The sequence below is a fragment of the Bos javanicus genome, chromosome 21 (genome assembly GCF_032452875.1).
Source record: "Bos javanicus breed banteng chromosome 21, ARS-OSU_banteng_1.0, whole genome shotgun sequence".
NCBI classification, from domain to species: domain Eukaryota; kingdom Metazoa; phylum Chordata; class Mammalia; order Artiodactyla; family Bovidae; genus Bos; species Bos javanicus.
In genome coordinates, this window is record NC_083888.1 from 30794654 (window position 1) to 30817046 (window position 22393).

General features: G+C 39.1%; 1 protein-coding gene and 1 non-coding gene across 7 annotated transcripts in view; one reads left to right on the top strand and one right to left on the bottom strand.

The window, feature by feature from the left end:
* The first annotated feature begins 87 nt into the window (after positions 1 to 87).
* On the top strand, positions 88 to 213 carry LOC133234825 (small nucleolar RNA SNORA3/SNORA45 family). Its single transcript, XR_009732322.1, has one exon. It is a non-coding gene; the product is annotated as a small nucleolar RNA SNORA3/SNORA45 family (small nucleolar RNA).
* A 1761-nt stretch (positions 214 to 1974) lies between these two features.
* NRG4 (neuregulin 4) overlaps positions 1975 to 22393 on the bottom strand; it is a 118244-nt gene continuing 97825 nt past the window's right edge. For 5 of the 6 annotated variants that reach the window (XR_009732110.1, XR_009732109.1, XR_009732106.1 and 2 more), the window contains 3 exons: positions 20355 to 20434; positions 14433 to 14516; positions 1975 to 2270 (listed from right to left, as the gene is read on the bottom strand). Coding sequence is in view for 1 of the 6 variants with exons in the window: in XM_061394722.1 (XP_061250706.1) it covers positions 2260 to 2270; positions 20355 to 20434 (91 nt within the window). In the remaining 5 variants the exon portion in view is untranslated. The remainder of the gene's footprint in view (positions 2271 to 14432; positions 14517 to 20354; positions 20435 to 22393) is intronic. The other variant, XM_061394722.1, reaches the window with a different exon arrangement.

Sequence of the window (22393 nt, forward strand, 5' to 3'; positions counted from 1 at the left end):
ATGAATTGCCAAGGCTAATCCATATTTGATTATAAGGGAAAACATTTTCCTTTTCCCTCAATAAAGACATTGCATCATGGACAAAGGATCGAGGCTAGAGTCACACTTGGGTATCAGCTGTTGCCTTTGTGTGTGCTAGAGTCCTTGAAGAGTAACTGCTGACCTTAGTCACTCACTGTGGCCCTCAGGGCATAGTCACCAGCAAATAAACATCACTGTTGAGATTAAAAAAAAAAATTTGCATTGGAAGATTCTTTTTTCACCTACTTCTATATAGCTAGTTGGCAGATCAGGCAATTACATCACCTTTCTTTAATTTTATACCACTGTAACATACCTTGGAAACTCAGATAGTTGTGTTGTTGTTAAGTTGCTCAGCTGTGTTCAACTCTTTGCAACCCCATGGACTGCAGCATGGCAGATTCCCTGTCCTTCACCATCTCCATCACTTTTCGTGAGTGAGTGAAGGGAACTAAGAGGAACACCCAGAATGATGGTATTTGTCAGCTAGCAAATCCTGGCACATTTCCAGTAAAAGGATTTTCAACTTTAAATTTCTAATTATTTGAAAATATATCAAAATAGGGGCAGAGAATACCAATTTTCTCCTGATATCTATTCTTTCCTGTTCACACAGATAACACCTTTGGTTTTTAGCCAGGCACACGCACACCAGAATAAAGCCTACATTTCCTAGTCTCCCTTGCAAGTATGACTATTCAGGACAGTGAAGTGTGAGGGAAATGATAATATTTCCTTTAAAAGTATGACCGTTTTTGTTTTGTTTTCCTTTAATCAATCCTGTTGCTTAGAAGTGGATATGGTAGTGAGCCATCTTAGACTCCACAGCAGAGTCAATGCTGTTTTGTGGAAGAGAACCATACAGAAGAGTATACAGTTTTTTGTTGAAGTGCATAACTGATCTGGACTGCCTCTCTTTAAACTGTTTTACAAGACAGAAATTAAAATCAGTCTTGCCTAAGCCACTTGTTTTCTTCCCAGGTCTTTGTTACAGGACATGTGTATTAGCATATTCTAATATGTACGACATAACTATGGCCCTTTTGTAACAGTCAGTGGTTCTAGCAGCATAGACGGAAACTTGCAAGGTAAGTGAAATCAAAATAGATGAACATTCACACTTTTCTGTTTTCAATAATTTGTTAAACCAGTTTTTACTCCAAAAGATTTTCTTTCTGCTATTTATATGAATGATGAAAATACTTTAAAGTTTCTTTAGATTATGATTATCCTCAATATTAGTTCCTGCTGCTGCTGCTAAGTTGCCTCCGTCTTTTCTGACTGTGTGACCCCATAGATGGCAGCCCACCAGGCTCCCCCATCCCTGGGATTCTCCAGGCGAGAGTACTGGAGTGAGAAGAAAGTCCAAAGAAAAGTTTGATTGCAATCGAATATTTTTTGAATATTAGTATTTAGCTGTTTTTGAAAGGCTTGTCTTAAAAGCAAGCATTATTACTGTTTCAGCTAAAAACATTAAATTCCTAGAATGGCAACTGTTGTATAGTCATTTGTGAAACCAGAAAAATGATCACGTGAAAAAATCAACACGGGTATAAAAAAACTAAAGATGTATTCTTAGTGTCTGCATACTGAACTGCCTTCTGTCAAGTGACAGGGTTGACAGGATTGTTTATTCAATCAAAATGTTTAAAAAATGCTTTCTTATGTGCTTTCAAAGCAGAATCTTTCTGCAGCTACAATTTGCCTTGTTAAAGTCTGCTTCAAGGAATAAACTCCTTGAAAAGCCAAGTAACAATGTAAGGAAGAGGAGGGAAGCTTGGGATTAAGACCTGGCAACAGACATCCTGCATATTGTTGTAGTTAATAGCCTGTGACCTAGACTAATGAAGAGGCCCAGAAGGCCAGTTCATTGCTGTAATTCTCAACTTTGCTTAAACCTGGACCACTGGTAAATAAAACCACTTTTCAATCTAGTAAGAGAAGCCGAACAGCAAAGGTTTTGCCACTGATTTATACTGCAAATTTGACACAGTGAACATGAAAGAATGTAAAATAAACTTCTACAAATCTGATAATTTCCTATGCATTCTACAGGAATTTTTGAGAAAATAATTAAATCTACTTGTGTCATTTTGTGCCCACACAGCCTAACCCATTTAAACACCACCATAAATTCCATTTTAATAAAAACAGAAGACTCTAAATCCTCTTGATTTGAAATTGAGATTTTAGATGACTGACTTGGTTTTCACTTGTAGAAACAATTTGAGTCTTGCTTTATGAAAAACCTAAAATAAAACATAGTGAATATTAGTAATAACATCCTTGTTAAATGAACAAAACTAACACCTATACTAAGTAAAAGAGTGTTACCAGGAAGTCATTTTAATTTTGGCACATTTATAGAAAAAGTCAAATATTTATATGAGACATGTTATTTTTGTTTTATTTCATTTCTGCACTATGCCATGATGGAGACAGAAGAACATATGCTACTATAAAGCAGAAAACATTGGCAGAAGCCAATAAACACCATTTAATGTTTTGGTACTAAGAGTGTATGGAGCATTTCATTTCAGAAAGGCTTTATAAAAGTTAGTGTTCTGTGGACATCATATCTTTTTGCCTTTTCATATGAACAAAGCTATGGGAGGGAATGGAATTCCAGCTGAGCTATTTCAAATCCTAAAAGGTGATGCTGTTAAAATGCTGCACTCTATGCCAGCAAATTTGGAAAACTCAGCAGTGGCCACAGGACTGGAAAAGGTCAGTTTTCATCCCAATGACAAAGGCAATGCAAAAGAGTATTCAAACTATTGCACAATTGCCCTCATCTCACATGCTAGCACAGTAATGCTTAAAATTCTCCAAGCAAGGCTTCAACAGTATGTGAACTGAGAACTTCCAGATGTTCAAGCTGGATTTGGAAAAGGCAGAGGAGCCAGAGATTAAATTGCCAACATCCGCTGGATCATACAAAAAGCAAGAGAATTCCAGAAAAACATCTGCTTCACTGACTACACTAAGGCCTTTGTGTGAATCAACATCTACAAAATTCTGAAAGAGATGGGAATACCAGATCACCTTACCTGACTCCTGAGAAAGCTGTATGCAGGTCAGGAAGCAACAGTTAGAACCAGACATGGAACAAGAGACTGGTTCCAAATTGGGAAAGGAGTATATCAAGGCTGTATATTGTCACTCTGCTTATTTAACTTATATGCAGAGTACATCATGTGAAATAGCTCAAGCTGAAATCAGGATTGCTGGGAGAAATATCAATAACCTCAGATATGTAGATGACACCACCCTAACAGCAGAACGAAAAGAAGAACTAAAGAGCCTCTTGATGAAAGAGAAGAGTGAAAAATCTGGCTTAAAACTCAACATACGAAAAACTAAGATCATGGCATCTGGTCCCATCACTTCATGGCAAATAGATGGGGGAAAAATGGAAACAGTGACAGACTTTATTTTCTTGGGATCCAATATCACTGTGGACGGTGACTGCAGCTGTGAAATTAAAAGACGCTTGCTCCTGGGAAGAAAAGCTATGGTGAACCTAGATAGTGTATTAAAAAGCAGAGACATCACTTTGCTGACAAAGGTCCGTCTAGTCAAAGCTGTGGTTTTTCCAGTAGTCATGTAGAGATGTGAGAGTTGGACCATAAAGAAGGATGAGCACCAAAGGATTGATACTTTCAAACCGCGGTGCTGGAGAATACACTTGAGACTTCTCAGACAGGAAGGAGATCAAACCAGTCAAGGAAGTCAACCACGAATAGCCACTGGGAAGAACTGATGCTGAAGTTGAAGCTCCAATACTTCGGCTACCTGATGCAAAGAGCCTACTCACTGGAAAAGACCTGATGCTGGGAAATACTGAGGGCAGGAGGAGAAGGAGGTCACAGAGGATGAGATAGTTGGATGGCATCACTGACTCGATGGACATGAGTTTGAGCAAGCTCCAGGAGTTGGTGATGGACAGGGAAGCCTGGCGTGGGGCAACCCCAGGGAAGCCTGGCGTGCGGCAGTCCGTGGGGTTGCAAAGAATCGGACACAACTGAGTGATTGAACAACAACAGTAACATCATAGTAAAAAAGGAAAGATTGATTACTTCAAGGAATTGGAAAAAATATGTATTCATTAATTTTAAATGTAGACGAAAATAATTGAGACCCTTTTCTTAACATTTACACAAAATTTCCAAGTCTAACTAAAATTCAGTCACCATACATGTATCTGAAACATGCCCTATTCAAAGCCTAGTCAGGATACTAGAATTACAGGTAGGAATAAACATAATTGATCTGACTGACACAAGCAAAATTGTGATCTATGACATTCCAGCTTTCATTCCTCCACAGAAACACTGGGGAGAAAAGGGGGAAAGCAGCAACTATATGAACCAACTTTGTTGGAATCCTGGAAAACAGTCAAAGGTTTACAGCAACCAACACACAGCCCAGTGAAGAAAACCCATTGTCAAAATGGCAGAAAAATGTGACTTTTTACCCACCCTTGCCTCCCGTGCAATGGTGGGCTTATTCTTAAAATAAGAGAAGCTGGTTTCCATTTCCCTTCCTCAAGCCAGAAGAGGGAGAATAGACTTTACTTGCAAATCACTGCCTTTTCTAATCTGTCTTTAGGATTACAAAGTTTGATTCAAGCTGTTCATCATTGTTTTCCATAACTTGGAAACAGGCAAGAAAAGGTAGGTACCACTTGTGAAAGCTGCCAGATGACTACAGAATCTCAGGCATCTAGATACAGGCCATATAAGGCCCAGACGAGAAACTGGGGTGAGATTTTTTACAAACCAGATGTTCAAAAGCAGTTGTACCCAAGGAATGCAGAATGCCAAATGTGTGCACAGACAAAAATGGCTCAGAAAAGACAAGACCTTGAGCTTTCATCTTGGTCTGATACCTAGGATAGAAGCAAGCCTAACTAAGTATGGCGGGAATGCCTTAGGACACAGCTAAACTGCAAAAAGGAGAACTGGCATTCAGGGAAGTCTCTAAAATCAGATAAAATGAGATAATAGGGACAGAGGTTTCAATGATCACACACAAGGAATAGGCTTTGCAAAAAGGGCTTGGAAGTCTCAAAAACGAACAACAGCCTTTAGCTGTCAGCAACAACTTGGGAACTGAGGGTAAAACAATGTTATATTCAGAATTACAATATTATAATAGTAAAGTGCCCAATTTTCAACAACAACAACAAAAAACCTGAAAGGCATACAAAGGAACAAGGAAATAAGGTCAATTCAATGAAACAGAAACTGGCCTGGAGGAAGCCCACACACTGAACTTAATAAAAAAAGATCTTTAATTATGCTCAAAGAACTAATGAAAATCAAGAAAGTGATGAATAAAATGAGAATACCAATGGAGAGAAATTACAAAAAGGAACCAAAGAAATTCTGGAGCAGAAAGTTAAAATAATAAAATTTCACTAGAGGGGTTGAACAGTAGAATTGAGCAAGCAAAAACACTCACCAGCAAAGCTGAAGACAGGACAGTTGAAACTGCTATAAAACTAAAAATCTAAGGGATTTGCAAGATACCCTCAAATGGAACAAGAAACATTACAGGAGTCCAAGGAGGAAAGAGAAAACTATATAATGATTATCTGAATAAATAATGACAAGAAGCTTGCCAAATTTGATGTAAGATGTGGATGTAGATGTCCAGAGGCTCAGTGAACACCAGATAGGGTAAAGTCAAAAAATACATCATAGTTTGTCCTCAATCTAGGCCTGGGATTTTTCAAACATAATGTTACAAAAGTGATATGGATTCATTAAAAGCCACATTTCAAGTTTTGAACTTTGATCTTTTCCCAGGTTAGCAGTATGCAATGAGATGCACTTATGCTGACTGGCAGTGATAGAGAGCAACAGCTCCCAGTCAGCCACGTGATCATGAGGGTAAACATCTAATATACTTACAATCATTCTGTTTTTCAGCACACTATTCAATTATATCACTTCAAAATAGGCTTAGTATTAGATGATTTTTGCTAATGTAATTGTTCAGAGCACATTTAAGGTAGGATAGGCTTCGCTATGAAGTTCAGTAGGACAGGTATATAAAATGCATTTCAACTTATGATATTGTCAACTTACCATGTGTTTATCAATATACAATCCCACTGTAAGTCAAGGAAGTACTGTATAATTAAGCTATACAAAAAGAATCTTGAAAGCAGCAAGAATGAAGAGACTCATAAAGCGGACTCATAAAGACTCATAGAGCTTCCTATGTGGCTTAGGGGTAAAGAATCCACCTGTAAAAGCAGGAGACATGGGCTTGCCCCCTGATCCAGGAAGATTCCGTGTTCCGCAGAGCAACTAAGCCTGACTAAGCCTGTGTGCCACCACTATTGAGCCTGTGCTCTAGAGTCTGGGGACACAGCTCCTGAGCTTATATGCCGCCACTAGTGAAGCTGGTGCACTGCAGAGCCTGTGCTCCACGACAAGGGAGACCACCACAGTGAGAAGCCTGGGCACGCAACCAGAGAGTCGCTCCTGCTTGCCACAGCCAGGAAAAGCCCATGCAGCAGTGAAGACCTAGCACAGCCAAAAGTAAAACAATCTTCAGTAAGATTCTCAGATTCCCCATCAGAAGCCATGGAGGCCAAATGGCAGTAGTTTGATATATTCAAAGTGTAAAAGAAAAGACTGTCAACCTAGAGTATTTTATCTGGCAAAACTATCCATCAAAAATGAGGGAGAAATGGAACCATTATCAGATAAAAGCAGGAAGAGACTACTAGAACTAGATATGCCCTGCAAGAGATGCTAAAGGGAATTCTTCAAGGACAAAGGATACGAACAGGAAACCGTAAAAAGAAACTAAACTCTGCAGTAAAGGTATACATGAACAATTACAGAAACTAGTATAACTCTGATGTTTAACTCTACTTTCCACACAACTTAGGAACCAGTGTATAAAAATAGTTATTGGCTTGTGTTTTCCAACACAGCGCTTAAAGATGGACTCTTGTGACATTAACGGCTGAAAGGGAGTGAAGGCAAAGTTACATAAGAGCAAGGTAGCAAAGTTTTTATTAACTATTGAACTTAAGCTGCTATAAACTCAAATTAGTGTTATTACTTTATGACATTAAATGGAATCCCCATGATAACCACAAAGAAATAGCTACAGAAGAATTCCCTTGTAGTCCAGTGGTTAGGACTCTGCACTCTCAATGCTAAGATCCTAGGTTCAGTCCCTGCTTGGGGAACTAAGATCCCATAAACTGTGCAGTGCAGCAGGGAAAAAACAACTGCCAAAAAAGAGAAATAGCTATAGAATACATACAAAAGGAGAGAATTTATATGTTTTACTACAAAAACAAAACAAAACAAAACAAAACACAAAAGACACTAACAAAATAAGGAGCAAAAATCCATGAAGCATTTAGAAGAGAAATAGCAAAATGACATTAAGCAAAACACAACATGCATTGCTTTCATTGCATCTCATAAAAGAGAATATTTTAGCTATAAATATTTAAGAAAGAAAACTGAAATCAACATTCTAACTTTATAACCTAAGGAACTAGAAAAAGAAGAATGGACTAAGCCCAAAGCTACTAGAATATTAGAACTAAGATAAGCAAAATACTGAACAGAAAATCAACAGAAAATTTTGAACCAAAAGTTAGATCTTTGAAAAGGTTAATAAAATGGGTTAACTTTTAGATCAATAACAGGAAAGACTCAACTTCAAAAAACAAGTAAGATTAAGGATATTACTAATGAGTCTACAAAAATAAAAAGGATTATAAGAATACAAGAGCAGTTGTAAACATCTTGGATAACCTAGATGTAATGGATATATTTGTAAAATCCATACCAAGACTGATTCATGAAGAAATTAGGTCTTCATAGACCTATAATTAGAAAGGAGATTGAATCAGCAGTCAAAAACCTCCCAACAAAAGAGAATCCTGCAACCTCTGACTTTACTCAGTTCTACCAAACATTTAAAGAAGAAATAACATCAGTCCTCAAACTTTTCAAAATAAACAATTCAATATGAAAGAACACTTCCTAATCCACTATATAAGCCTAGTATTACCCTGATACCAAAACCAGACAATGACAACACAAGAAAAGAAAGTTAAAGACCAATATCCCTGTTGAATACTGATGCAAAATTCTTAAAGGATTAGCAAACTGAATTCAAGATCACTTTAAAAATTTTATATATTTTGAACACATGGGTTTACTGCTACAATGCAAGGATGGTCCAACAGATAAACTGAATATCAAATCAAATCAAATATCAATCAAATCCAATTGAATACAATACACCACATTAGCAGAATGAGGGTCCCAAGTGGATCATATCACTGATGCTGAAAAAAGGATTTGACAAAATTATTTTTGATTAAAAAAAAAAAACGAAAAACCACTCAACACACTAGGAATTGAAGGAAGCTATCTCAACATAGGAGAATGCAATGGCAACCCACTTTTTCTTGCCTGGAAAATCCCATGTGCGGAGGAGCCTGGTAGGCTGAAGTCCATGGGGTCGCAAAAAGTCAGACATGACTGAGCAACTTCACTTTCACTTTTCACTTTCATGCATTGGAGAGGGAAATAGCAACCCACTCCAGTGTTCTTGCCTGGAGAATCCCAGGGACGGGGGAGCCTGGTGGGCTGCTGTCTATGGGGTTGCACAGAGTCGAACACAACTGAAGCGACTTAGCAGCAGCAGCAGCACCTCAGCATAATAAAGACCACATATGAAACTCTTAACAGCTAACATTATACTCAATGGAAAAGGACTGAAATCATGAATAAGACAAGGATGCAGCTTTTACTACTCCTATTCAGCACAGTGTTGGAAGTTCAAGGCAGAGTAATTAGTCAAGAAAAAGAATGGAATTAGAAAGAATGAAGTAAAATTATCTCTGCAGAATACATGGTCCTTTGTGTAGAAAACAAATGATCTCTACACCCCCAAATCTGTTAGCACTAAGAAAAAAATCCAGCAAAGTTCAGATACAGAAGCAACACACAAAATCAGTTGCCTTTCTATATACTAATATGAACAACCCCAAAGACTTAATGAAATCTTAATGAAGTTGTTGATGACTTGTACATTGAAAACCACAAGACATTGCTGAAAGATGTTAACGTGAAAGTCTCTCAGTTGTGTCCGACTCCTTGCCACCCCGTGGATTATACAGTCTATAGAATTCTCCAGGCCAGAATACTAGAATGGGCAGCCTTTCCCTTCTCTAGGGGATCTTCCCAACTCAGGGATTGAACCCAGGTCTCCCACATTGCAGGCAGATTCTTTACCAGCTGAGCTACAAGGGGAATACTGGAGTGGGTAGCCTATCCATTCTCCAACGGATCTTCCCAACTCAGGAATCAAACTGGGGTCTCCTGCATTGCAGATAGATTCTTTACCAACTGAGCTATTCCAGGGAAGCTGATACTAATGATGTTAAAGATGACACAAATAAGTTGAAAAACATCCCATGTAAACAGACTGGAAGACTTAATATTGGTATGATGTCAGTACTACCCAAAGTGATCTACAAATTCAATGTAATTCACTTCAAAATCTCAGTGACATTCTTTACAGATACAGAAAAATAATTCAAGTGGAATATCTAGGATCCAAATCGCCAAAACAATCTTGAAAAGAAGAAAGCTGAATACCAAAGAATTGATGCTTTCAAACCGTGGTGCTGGAAAAGACTCTTGAGAGTCCCTTGGATTGCAAGGAGATCAAACCAGTCAATCCTAAAGGAAATGAACCCTGAATTGGAAGGACTGATGCTGAAGCTGAAGCTCCAATACTTTGGCCACCTGATGCAAAGAGCCGACTCAGTGGGAAGACCCTGATTCTGGGAAAGACTGAGGACAGGAGGAGAAGAGGATGACAGAGGATGAGATGGTTGGACGGCATCAATGGACATGAGTTTGAGCAAGCTCTGGGAGATGGTGAAGGACAGGGAAGTCTGGTGCGCTGCAGTCCATGGAATCACAGTCAGACATGACTTCGCAACTGAAAAACAACAATAATCTTAAAAAAGATCAAAGTTGGAAGACTCACACTTCCTGATTTCAAATTTACTGCAAACATACAATAATCAAAACAGTATGATACTGAATAAAAACAGACATATAGACCAGTGGAATAGAATAACGAATCCAGAAATTCTCACATATATGGTCAAATGATTTGGAGGAAGCACACCAAGACTATTTAATGGGAAAAGGACAGTGTTTTCAACAAATCGTGTTGAGAAAACTGGATACCCACATGCCAGAGAATGAAGTTGGATTCTTACCTAACACTATATACAGAAATTAGTTCAAATGGACCAAATACCTAACCATAAGACTTAAAACTCCACTCTTAGGGAAAAAAAAAAACAGGGGGAAAGTTTCAGAACACTGGATTTAGGAGTGATTTCTTTGATATGACACCAAAGTCATAGGCATGAAAAGAGAAAAGAGACAAACTGAGCTTCAAAAATTAGACATTTGGACTTTCCTGGTGGCACAGTGGATAAGAATCCGCCTGCCAATGCAGGGAACACGGGTTTGATCCCTGGTCCAGAAAGATTCTACATGCCACAGAGCGACTAAGCCCACGCACAACTACGGAGCCTGTGTGCCACAACTACTGAAGGCCACGCACCTAGAGACCACATGCTGCAACTGCTGTACCCACGTGCTATGACTGCTGCTGCTGCTAAGTTGCTCCAGTCGTGTCCGACTCTGTGCGACCCCAGAGACGGCAGCCCACCAGGCTCCCCTGTCCCTGGGATTCTCCAGGCAAGAACACTGGAGTGGGCTGCCATTTCCTTCTCCAATGCATGAAAGTGAAAAGTGAAAGTGAAGTCGCTCAGTCGTGTCCAACTCTTAGCGACCCCATGGACTGCAGCCTACCAGGCTCCCCCGCCCATGGGATTTTCCAGGCAAGAGTACTGGAGTGGGGTGCCATCGCCTTCTCCGCATGCTATACCTAGTGAAGCCTATACACTCTACATCCTGCGCTCTGCAACAAGAGAAGCCACCGCAGTAAGAAGCCCACACACCACAGTGAAGAGTAGCCCCTGTCTGCCACAACCAATGCAGAGAAAGCCCACACAAAGCAACAAAGCAACAAAGACCCAGTATGGCCAAAACGAAGTAAAACATTATGTATCAAAGGATACTATCAGAGTAAAAAAGGCAATCCACAGAATGGAAGAAAATATTTGCAGATCACATATCTGATGAGGGATTAATACCCATTTTTATATATATATATATACATACATATACAAAACTCCTAAAATGCAACAACAGTTATAAAAGACAACCCAATTCAAAACTGGGCAAAGGACTTCAATAGACAGGTATCCAAAGAAGATATAGACCAATTAGCACATGAAAAGACGCTCAACATTACTAATCATTTGGGAAATGCATACCTGTGGCGGATTCATTTTGATATTTGGCAAAACTAATACAATTATGTAAAGTTTAAAAATAAAATAAAATAAAAAAAAGACAAAAAAAAAAAAAAACCACCACGATGAAATAGCGCTTCATACCCATTAGAGTGGCTATTATTTATTTTTTTTAAAAAGTGTTGACAAGGATGTGGAGAAACTAGAGTGCATTGCTATAATATATATATATATATATTCATATATATATATATATGAATATAAAGCAGTATAGCTGCTGTAGAAAACAGGATCATAGTTCCTCAAAAAATTAAATATAAAATTAACATTTGATACTACTTCTGGGTATTTATGCAAAAGAATAGAAAACAGGGGTTTGAACAGCTGTTTGCAGATGTATGTTCCTAGAAGCATCATCACAATAGCCAAAAGGTGAAATGACTCATGTTCACCTGTTGATAAGTGAATAAACAAAATGAGGTAAATATATACAATGGAATATCATTCAGTCATAAAAAGGAATGAAATTTGGATACATACTATACTGTTGATGAACCTTGAAGACATGGTAAGTGAAATAAGCCACATACAAAAGGACAAATGCATGATTCATGTATTTGTATGAGATACTGAGACTTATATCAAGCACTGAGAATATTAAGATGCTTAAAGATTAAGTAGAATGTTAGCTACCATGGTCTGAGGAGAGGAGGGAATGAAGAGTTATTGTTTAATGGGTATAGCATTCAGTAATAGGATGATGAGAAAGTTCTGGAGATGGACAGTGGTGATGGTTGAACCAATGGGAATATACTTAATGCCATTGAATTGCATGTGTAAAAGGCTAAGAAGTGAAAGAAGCCAATCTGAAAAGGTTACCTACTGTATGATTCCAACTATATGACATTCCAGAAAAAGCTATAGAGATGGTAAAAAACTATAGGGATAACAAAGGGATCAGTGATTACCACTGAAACTGGGAAAGAGGAGATGGAGCACAGGAGATTTTTGGGTGGTGAAATTATTCAATGTGATACTGTAGTGGTGGACACATTAAATCATGCATTTGTTAAAATCTATAAAACTGTAAAAAAAAAAAAAAAAGAGGAGCCTTAATGAAAACGATGGACTTCTGTTACCAACTTTACCAAATGCATTCTTTATATCGCTTCTAATAAGATGAAAACCTCATGATCTGTAAAATCGTGCCCTAAAATTAAAAGCCTTATGGGGGAAAAAAGGTTTGGAATTCTGTAACCTGAGCAGTAACAAAAACAAGAATCCTAAATCTCCACTAGTATCTGCACTGAGAATTAGTCCATCTTTTGTATACTTAAAGTTTGGGATTTATGCTTCTTCCTTTCAGATATAGACCCTGAAATCAATTGCTCCTCATAGAAACCATTTTCAGGACTTCCCTGGCGGTCCAGTGGCTAGGACTCTACACTCTCAATGAAGGGGGCCTCGGTTCGATACTTGATTAGGCAACTAGAACCTACATCCTCAACTAAGGATTCCCGCATGCACAAATAAGACCCAATGCAACCAAATAAATATTTATTTTTAAAGGAAACCAGTTTCATTAACATTAAAAATAGGATCTAAAGGTAGCTCCCAATGATAGGGATAGAGCAGGATAGTTACACAGGTAGCTTTTGACATCCCACTAGGGAGTTCTAGACAGAGAAGGAACTTAGGGAGATCATTGTAAGCTAATGATCACTCAGGAAAGCAATCAGACTATAGTGAAACAGGCCTGCTTAACTACAAAACCACACAATAAAAGCATAAGATATGCTCCAGTCCAATAAGTGAAAAAGTGAGGCCTGCACCCTGCTGGTCCAGGTCAGCATGAGAATGATCCTTAGGACAAGCCCCTTAGCATATACCAAAGACAGGAATACATGGGCAAGGTGCCATTCCAAAGTAGAAGACCTCATCATACTAAAACCTGAGGTTATTTAACATATTTTGCTGTATGTTAGTTTACATTACCACACTTCTGCTGATGTGGATAGCACCATGACAGTCCCAGTTTGACCATATAGGGGCAAAAAGTCCTCTGCCTGACTTAGGGAGGAGCTAGTGATGTAAGCTTGACATCCACTCAAAGAACGAGGAAGAAAGTGGTCTTCTTCAACCCTTTCTATTTTCCCTTTGCTTATAAACATGTTGCCCACTTAGTTCTCAGGGCAGAGGTCTCTTGCCTGCCTGCTAGTATCCTTCAAAAGCATCCTAAACTATAAATCCACTTCTTACCTCTCACTTTGTCCCTCACTGAATTCCTTCTGCACCAAGACATAAAAAACCTGTGATTTGCTAAGTCCTGAGATGAGCTATGCAGTTTCACTTTCATCAGTCAATACTTTTTTCCTAATAACCAGGTGAAATGTCTTCATGGTTAACTTGCTCTTTGCAGCTTCCCTGCTGCTGCTAAGTCGCTTCAGTCGTGTCCGACTCTGTGCGACCCCATAGACGGCAGCCCAACAGGCTCCCCTGTCCCTGGGATTCTCCAGGCAAGAACACTGGAGTGGGCTGCCATTTCCTTCTCCAATGCTTGAAAGTGAAGTCGCTTAGTTGTGTCTGACTCCTAGCGACCCCATGGACTGCAGCCCACCAGGCTCCTCCATCCATGGGATTTTCCAGGCGAGAGTACTGGAGTGGGGTGCCGCCAGTTTAATACAGTGTGCTACTAAAACAGTCACTCTTTGCCCTTAAGGGATTTTCACTTTTCTTTTAGGGTCTTTATATATTATTGAGTTTCTCCTGAGCTGTGAGAAAGTTTGCCTCTAGTTGCTTCAACATATTAGCTTACTGGGAAAAAAAAATCACGTTTGAACCCATGCAACTTTCATACAGGATTGATATTACTTTCCTATTTACCAACTGCAAATAAGTTAATAATATATGTTACAGAAACACACATACTTTGCAACAGGATGGACTGTGTTTCAAGGTATAACTTTCAGTCTTTTATTTAGAGAACAAAGAAAGATTAACTTGTTTATTTTACCATTTAGTGTTTCACTTTCTGCCTTTGTAACAAAGAAGCAATGATTTGGCTTCACTGTGTTATTTCTTCAATGTTCTCCATGACCTATGGAAAATAAGAATCAAGATGTTTTCTCCATCTCAGTTTTTCTTTATATGTACAACTGTCAACACGTCTTTATTTACACATGTACATCCACCCCTTCTGTTTGTGAAAAGTTGAGGTGAACTAGCCTAGAACATCCAATGAGCCTCTTAACACACCCCAGAACACAGAAGAGTTGTATCAGCACCTCCATTCAGATCTCACAGAAGTGTCCCTGCCTTTTCCCACTGCCTATTTTCTGTTACCTGAAGTTCTAACAAGCTTGGTGAATTTTTAAAAAGATATTACAAATGACAAAGAGGGTAAGAGCGAAAGATTGGTAAAGTGAGTCACTCTAACAGCAATAAAAATGAATAACTGATGGCAGGAAAACAGGAGACAGTAACAAAAACCGAGATAAAACCAAACCTGTGGCTGGTGTTTAACGTAGGGACAACTGGCTCCCACAAGAGCCAATGAGCCCTGAGCCTGTTACCCCCATCTGTGGAACCATAAGTACAGTATGAAAAACTTGGACTTGGGAACTAGATTCACCTGGGTTTAGATCCTGTCTTACCACCTTCTGATGTGTGATCTTGATTTTAACCTCTCTAAACCTGTTTTATTTTTCATAGAGAAGAATGCCACTTGCCTCACAATGGGTTGCATTCAGTTCAGTTCAGTCACTCAGTTGTGTCCGACTCTTTGTGACCCCATGAACTGTAGCATGCAGGCTTCCCTCTCCATCAGCAACTCCCAGAGCTTGCTCAAACTCATGTCTATCGAGTCGGGGATGCCATCCAACCATCTCATCCTCTGTTGTCCCCTTCTCCTCTTGCCCTTAGTCTTTCCCAGCATCAGGGTCTTTTCCAATGAGTCAGTTCTTCGCATCAGGTGGCCAAAGTATTGGAGTTTCAGCTTCAGCATTAGTCCTTCTCAGTGAATATTCAGGACTGATTTCCTTTAGGATAGACTGGTTTGACCTCCTTGCAGTTCAAGGGATTCTCAGGAGTCTTCTCCAACACCCCAGTTTAAAAGCATCAATTCTTTGGCACTCAGCTTTCTTTATAGTCCACTTCTCACATCCATACATGGCTACTGGAAATACCATAGCTTTGACTAGGCAGACCTTTGTTGGCAAAGTAATGCCTCTGCTTTTTAATATGCTGTCTAGGTTGGTCATACCAAGGAGCAAGTGGCTTTTAGTTTCATGGCTGTAATCACCATCTGCAGTGATTCTGGAGCCCCCCAAAATAAAGTCTTTCACTGTTTCCATTGTTTCCCCATCTATTTGCCATGAAGTGATGGGACCAGATACCATGATCTTCATATTTTGAATGTTGAGTTTTAAGCCATTTTCACTCTCCTCTTTCACTTTCATCAAGAGGCTGTTTAGTTCCTCTTCACTTTCTGCCATAATGGTGGTATCATCTGTGTATCTGAGGTTATTGACATTTCACAATGGGTATTAAGACTTATAAGAGTCTCCAAAGTGAAATACCAGCCACAGTGTCTGGCACCTATAAGTACCTGATGTTCACAGTTCCATAGTTACCTTACTTTCTTTTCATTTAAAGAGCTGTACTTTAAGAACTAGTGTGTTATTGCAATAGGGATGACACGTAATCACAATCTAAATGGATGCCAGGACTTAAAGCTGTAGGTTTACTTAATGAACAAATTTAAAAATTGCCTTGGGAGATTTATATTTCAGAGGCATACAAGGTGACATGAATGAATCTATTAGAAAGGAGGATTAAACTGAATAAAGCTTTATGGGATGGTGGCAAGAAGAGTTTCCTGGTGAAAATAGCTCATTAATAAATTTTAAAATAACATGTACCATTATGTTCTGATTTTCATAACAAATATAAGCTAATAGCATGAAGAAATTCCCAATCCTCACGATCAACTTTGTTTTCATGACACAGATCTTGTCACATGTGGTAAAGGCATTTATTTTGCTTTTCTTAAAGTAATGGCTTTGCAGTTACTGAGACTGTTTGACATTGAAAAAATAAGTGGCCAGTGAGCTAATTTTGTGAGCTATGCCCAACACCTTATCCAGATTTTTACCCCTGATTGTGATACCCTTTTTTCCTCATTAAAATAAGGCAGCAATTTAATACTTGAGTTCTGAAACTCTTTTCCCAATTAAACCAGAGTACCTCTGTGGAAAGGCTCCAAGGTAGTTTCTATTTTATTACAAACATGTCTTTATAAACTGAAAAGAAGCCAACTTGCTTTTTAGGTGTATGTGGTTTCTAAAAAATAATTTGAGTTTTTACCACTCCATTGAACGTTCTGAAAAAAAATTAAGAGGCAAATCCTTTGAGGAGAGAAACCATTGGTGAATTACAAGCATGGATACTCGTGCATTCAAGCGTTAGTGGCAGTCAGCCATTCCCACATTTTTTCCTGTCACATTTGGCCCTATTTGTACTAATCTTCCCAGTTAAAACCATGCACGATAATACATTCAGTTCTCTGAGAATTTTTTCACTGGTTATTTTATCATCAAGCATTTAAAAAATGAATGTAGTTCCAGACATTATCATTACAAATAACAGCAAAAATAAAAAAACTCATCAAACCATTAACATACATGACTTCACCCAATTACAAAGTAGAAGAACACAACTCAATCTCTTGATAACTCAAATGATAATTTTGAGTATATTAAAATGAATCATCTGATAGTATCATTTAATAATGGCATCTTAGACTTCCCTGGTGGTACCCTGACTAAGAATCCACCTGCCAATGCAAGGGACAGAGGTTTGATCCCTGGTTGGGGAAGATTTCACATGCCACAGAGTAACCAAGCCCCTGTGCCGCAACTACTGAAGCCTGCAAACCCCAGAGCCTGCGCTCTGCAACGAGAGAAGCCACTGCAATGAGAAGCTTGTGTACTGCAGTGAAGAGTAGCCCCAGCTTGCTGCAGTGAGAAGCTTGTGTACTGCAGTGAAGAGTAGCCCCAGCTTGCTGCAGTGAGAAGCTTATGTACTGTAGTGAAGAGTAGCCCCAGCTTGCTGCAACTAGAGAAAACCTGCATACAGCAACGAGGACCCAGTATAATCAAAAACCAAAAAAACTGCAGCATCTCTTTCTGGCTTTTTATCGTGAAATATACTTAATAAAATTTACCATTTTAACCATTTTCAATATGCTAGCAAATCTGGAAAACTCAGCAGTGGCCACAGGACTGGAAAAGATCAGTTTTCATTCTAATCCCAAAGAAAGGCAATGTCAAAGTATGTTCAAACTACCACACAAGTGCACTCATTTCACATGCTAGCAAAGTAATGCTCAAAATCCTCCAAGCTAGGCTTCAACAGCATGTGAACCAAGAACTTCCAGATGTTCAAGCTGGTTTTAGAAAAGGTAGAGGAACCAGAAATCATATTGCCAACATCCGTTAGGTCAAAGAGAGTTCCAGAAAAGCCTCTACTTCTGCTTTATTGATTACACCAAAGCCTTTGACTGTGTGGATCACAACAAACTGGAAAATTCTTAAAGAGATGGGAATAGCAGACCATCTTACCTACATCCTGAGAAATCTGTATGCAGGTCAAGAAGCAACAGTTAGAACCAGACATGGAACAATAGACTGGTTCCAAATTGGGAAAGGAGTACATCAAGGCTGTATATTGTCACCCTGCTTATTTAACTTATATGCAGAGTACATCATGCAAAATGCTGGACTGGATGAAGCACAAGCTGGAGTCAAGACTGCTGGGAGAAATATCAATAACCTCAGATATGCAGATGACACCACCCTTATGTCAGAAAGTGAAGAGGAACTAAAGAGCCTCTTGATGAAAGTGAAAGAGGAGGGTAAAAAAGTTGGCTTAAAACTCAGCATTCAAAATAAGAAGATCATGGCATCCAGTCCCATCACTTCATGGCAAATAGATAAGAAACAATGGAAACAGTGACAGACTTTATTTTCTTGGGATCCAATATCACTGTGGATGGTGACTGCAGCCATGAAATTAAAAGACACTTGCTCCTGGGAAGAAAAGCTATGATGAACCTAGACAGTGTATTAAAAAGCAGAGACATTACTTTGCCAACAAAGGTCTGCCTAGTCAGAACAACGGTTTTTCCAGTAGTCATGTATGGTTGTGAGAGTTGGACTATAAAGAAAGCTGAGTGCCAAAGAATTGGCGCTTTTGAACTAGGGTGTTGGGGAAGACTCTTGAGAATCCCTTGGACTCCAAGGAGGTCAAATGAGTCAATTTTAAAGAAGTCAGTCCTGAGTATTTATTGGGAAGAACTGATGCTGAAGCTGAAACTCTCATACTGTGGCCAGCTGATGTAAAGAACTGACTCACTGGAAAAGATCCTGATGCTGGGAGTTTGAGCAAGCTCTGGGAGTTGGTGATGGACTGGGAAGTCTGGCATGCTGCAATCCATGGGGTCGCAAGGAGTCGGACATGACTGAGTGATTGAGCTGATGATGATGATGCAGTTAGGTTATTTAGAAACAATTTGATTCTTTCAGTTCTTGCTTTTATGGTCTGTTAGGCAGGACTGGAGCAGTACTCAATGTAGGGCTAATTATTCCCCACTACTGAAGAAACAATCTTCTGTGTACACTGTTACTCAATGAATAATTAGGATTTTTAGCCTTATTATTGGGAACAGGCACTTTTCCTAGCCTTGTGTGAATAGTGGGTACCTCTAATCCTATCAGGTGATTCTTTGCCTAATATCAAGGACTTTCCTAGTATATATGTGATTATTACTCAACTGAATACTTGAAGATCTCTGAAATTCTCTCTCTGTGTGGCTCTCCCAGTACTCCATTCAGTGAACTATATTGATCAAGCCACATTGATCAACCTGGGTCATCCACCCAACTTTCCCATGCCACAGTCTGGAAATTCTCTCAAGGCAATACTTTGAGGGAATCATTGGGTCATCTCATCTGTTTTCAGTCTCTCACGATCCTTTGTTCCCTGTTGTCCAATGTCTTGAAAACCATCACTTAATGTATAATGTCCATTTATAAATTATTTCAAGGAGGAGGTAAATCCAGTCTCTGTTACTCCATCTTGGTCAGAGACAGAAGTCTCACGATATTTTTTTTTTTTTCACGATATTTTAAAAACATGAATTGACCCATATGTTTCCAAAAGATTTGCTGGACTGTGAAGAAGGCTGAGCGCCAAAGAATTGATGCTTTTGAACTGTGGTGTTGGAGAAGACTCTTGAGAGTCCCTTGGACTGCAAGGAGATCCAACCAGTCCATACTGAAGGAGATCAGCCCTGGGATTTCTTTGGAAGGAATGATGCTAAAGCTGAAACTCCAGTACTTTGGCCACCTCATGCGAAGAGCTGACTCATTGGAAAAGACTGTGATGCTGGGAGGGATTGGGGGCAGGAGGAGAAGGGGACGACAGAGGATGAGATGGCTGGATGGCATCACTGTCTCGATGGACATGAGTCTGAGTGAACTCCGGGAGTTGGCGATGGACAGGGAGGCCTGGCGTGCTGCGATTCATGGGGTCGCAAAGAGTCGGACATGACTGAGCGACTGATCTGATCTGATGGATCTGATAATAAAAATCCGCCTCCTGTCCATATACCAGCCCACTTCAAATTACTTCTGTAAAAATCAGTCTGTGAAACATATTATAACTAACATCATAATTTCACATATTGTGATAACATAGTTTTCTTTGGGGAAAAAATACGACTTGTGTCATACAGCTAATGAGAAATTATCTTCAGGTAAAAAATCTATAGAAAAAATTTTTAGGGTCAACATTTTTTGGATAGATCCAAATCCCATTAAACAACCAACATCTAACTTAGGGTTTTAAAATATACATTTATTTTGAATTTACTCACTGTGGGGGACACTGGTACCGCTTGTCTCTACCAAGTTGATATCATACTGGACTGAACTGGCCCTCTGAAGATGGCCCTTCCTGACAATAAAGAAGAAAGAAACATACAAATGGAAAATGGGTAAGTGCAAATGCAGAAAGCAAGTTTAAATTTGAATATATGGAGGTTTATTTTCTTTTCTGCAACTGTCTGAAACTGCCAGAGCTTCCCTAAAACTGTGCCCCATTATTTAACAAATGCACCAGGGCAGGTAGGTCATCTGTAGTGGCTCCAGATGCTGATGATGCCACTTAGTCTTTTTTCTTTAAGACAGCAGAACTGTGCTATTTTAATGTAGCATTTTTGTGCTCTTCTTACAGTGGTTAGTTTTCATTATTAGTTGGGATCCTTATGGTGGCTCAGATAGTAAAGAATCCGCTTGCAATGCAGGAGACCCAGGTTTGATCCCCGGGTCAGTGAGATCCCCTGGAGAAGGGAATAGCAGCCCACTCTAGTTTTCTTGCCTGGAGATTTCCATGGACAGAGGAGCATGGTGGGCTACAGTCCATGGGGTCGGTCGCAAAGAGTCAGAGTCTACTGAGTAACACTTTATGTGACATGGGGTGGCTTTACTCAACTACTGAAAAACTCAATTGCACCTTTAAAAAATTTTTATTTATTTTTGGCTGCACTGGATCTTCAGTGTTGTGCACAGGCTCTTTCTAGTTGAGGCAAGTGGGCTGTTCTTAGCTGCGGCGCACAGGCTTCTCACTGTGGTGGTTTCTCTTGCTGTGGAGCACAGGCTTTAGGACGCATGGGCTTCAGGAGTTGTGGTGTGTGGGCTTAGGTGCCCCCCAGCAAGTGCGATCTTCCTGGACCAGGAATTAAATCCATGTTCCCTGCATTGGCAGGCAGATTCTTAACCACTGGACCAGCAGAGAAGTCCCTCACTTGCACTTTTTTAAGGCTACAGTTCATCAATCTTTTTTGTCATCTGGTCCATTAATATAGTTTCTAATTACACTCAAATGCTCATGACAGAGTTTTTAAAAACCACGTTTAATATTAAATAAGATATTGGAACGTACACTTGCTTTCGATTTTTTTTCAGTAAGTCAATGCCTAGAGTATTACCTACATTAATGAAAATTAATTCAAAAACCACTTTTTACCATAGCAAAATGAAATGTGTTTTCTAAAAATACACTGATTCCTCTTCGTAAAACATGATTGATTCTGCCTAGATTTCAGCATATGGGTTATTATTTTGGACCTCATTCAAATATGACATTAATTAGTTATTAAATTTCAAAAGGGCTTCAGCTTAAAGCAATTTCAGCCACTGATGGACCTAAAAGCTACTACAGCAATCAGGGACTTGTTTTAATTCTTGAAAGCACATTTCAGACAGTATGTTTCACCTGGTCAGGATGCAAGAGCCTAAATCTTATGCCTAGATTTTATAAGCAATAGCTACTCATGTTTTTTTAAATTAATTCTACTCTTGATTTTGACAAGACACAAATCATCATGCAGAAATACCTCTGCTTGTGCTGTCATTTAAAAATGGAAAAGGTACAGTGGGTAGCATATTATAACTGTTTCTGAAAACTATTCAATGTCATATTATTTTTGTAAGAATCTTAAGGATGCTATTTTTCTCAGTTATTAAATTTACATTCATTTTTCCAATTAATATGACAATATTTAACATTTATATATGGCAAAAAGTTGCTTTATTTTTCAATAAAGTGCACATATAAAAAGAGTGAATGGCAATATTTATGCTTAGAGAGAAATGAAATATCTCCTGCCCTGTCAGTAAACTAAGGATGTCACAGACGTCAGCTTGCAGCGTGCCCACAGGCCACTCGTGAGCCCTGAGGGAACTTAGAAAGGAAAGAATACCTGCCATCTGACTGCTGCCACTCCCTGTAGTGAGCCCTCAGGAAAACAGGAGGTAAAAACACAGGAAACTGGCCCCAAATAATTACAGTGCATATCAAAGGAATGATTTCAGTGAATCCAGATTCTTGCATCTTCTCCTATACAGAAAAGTG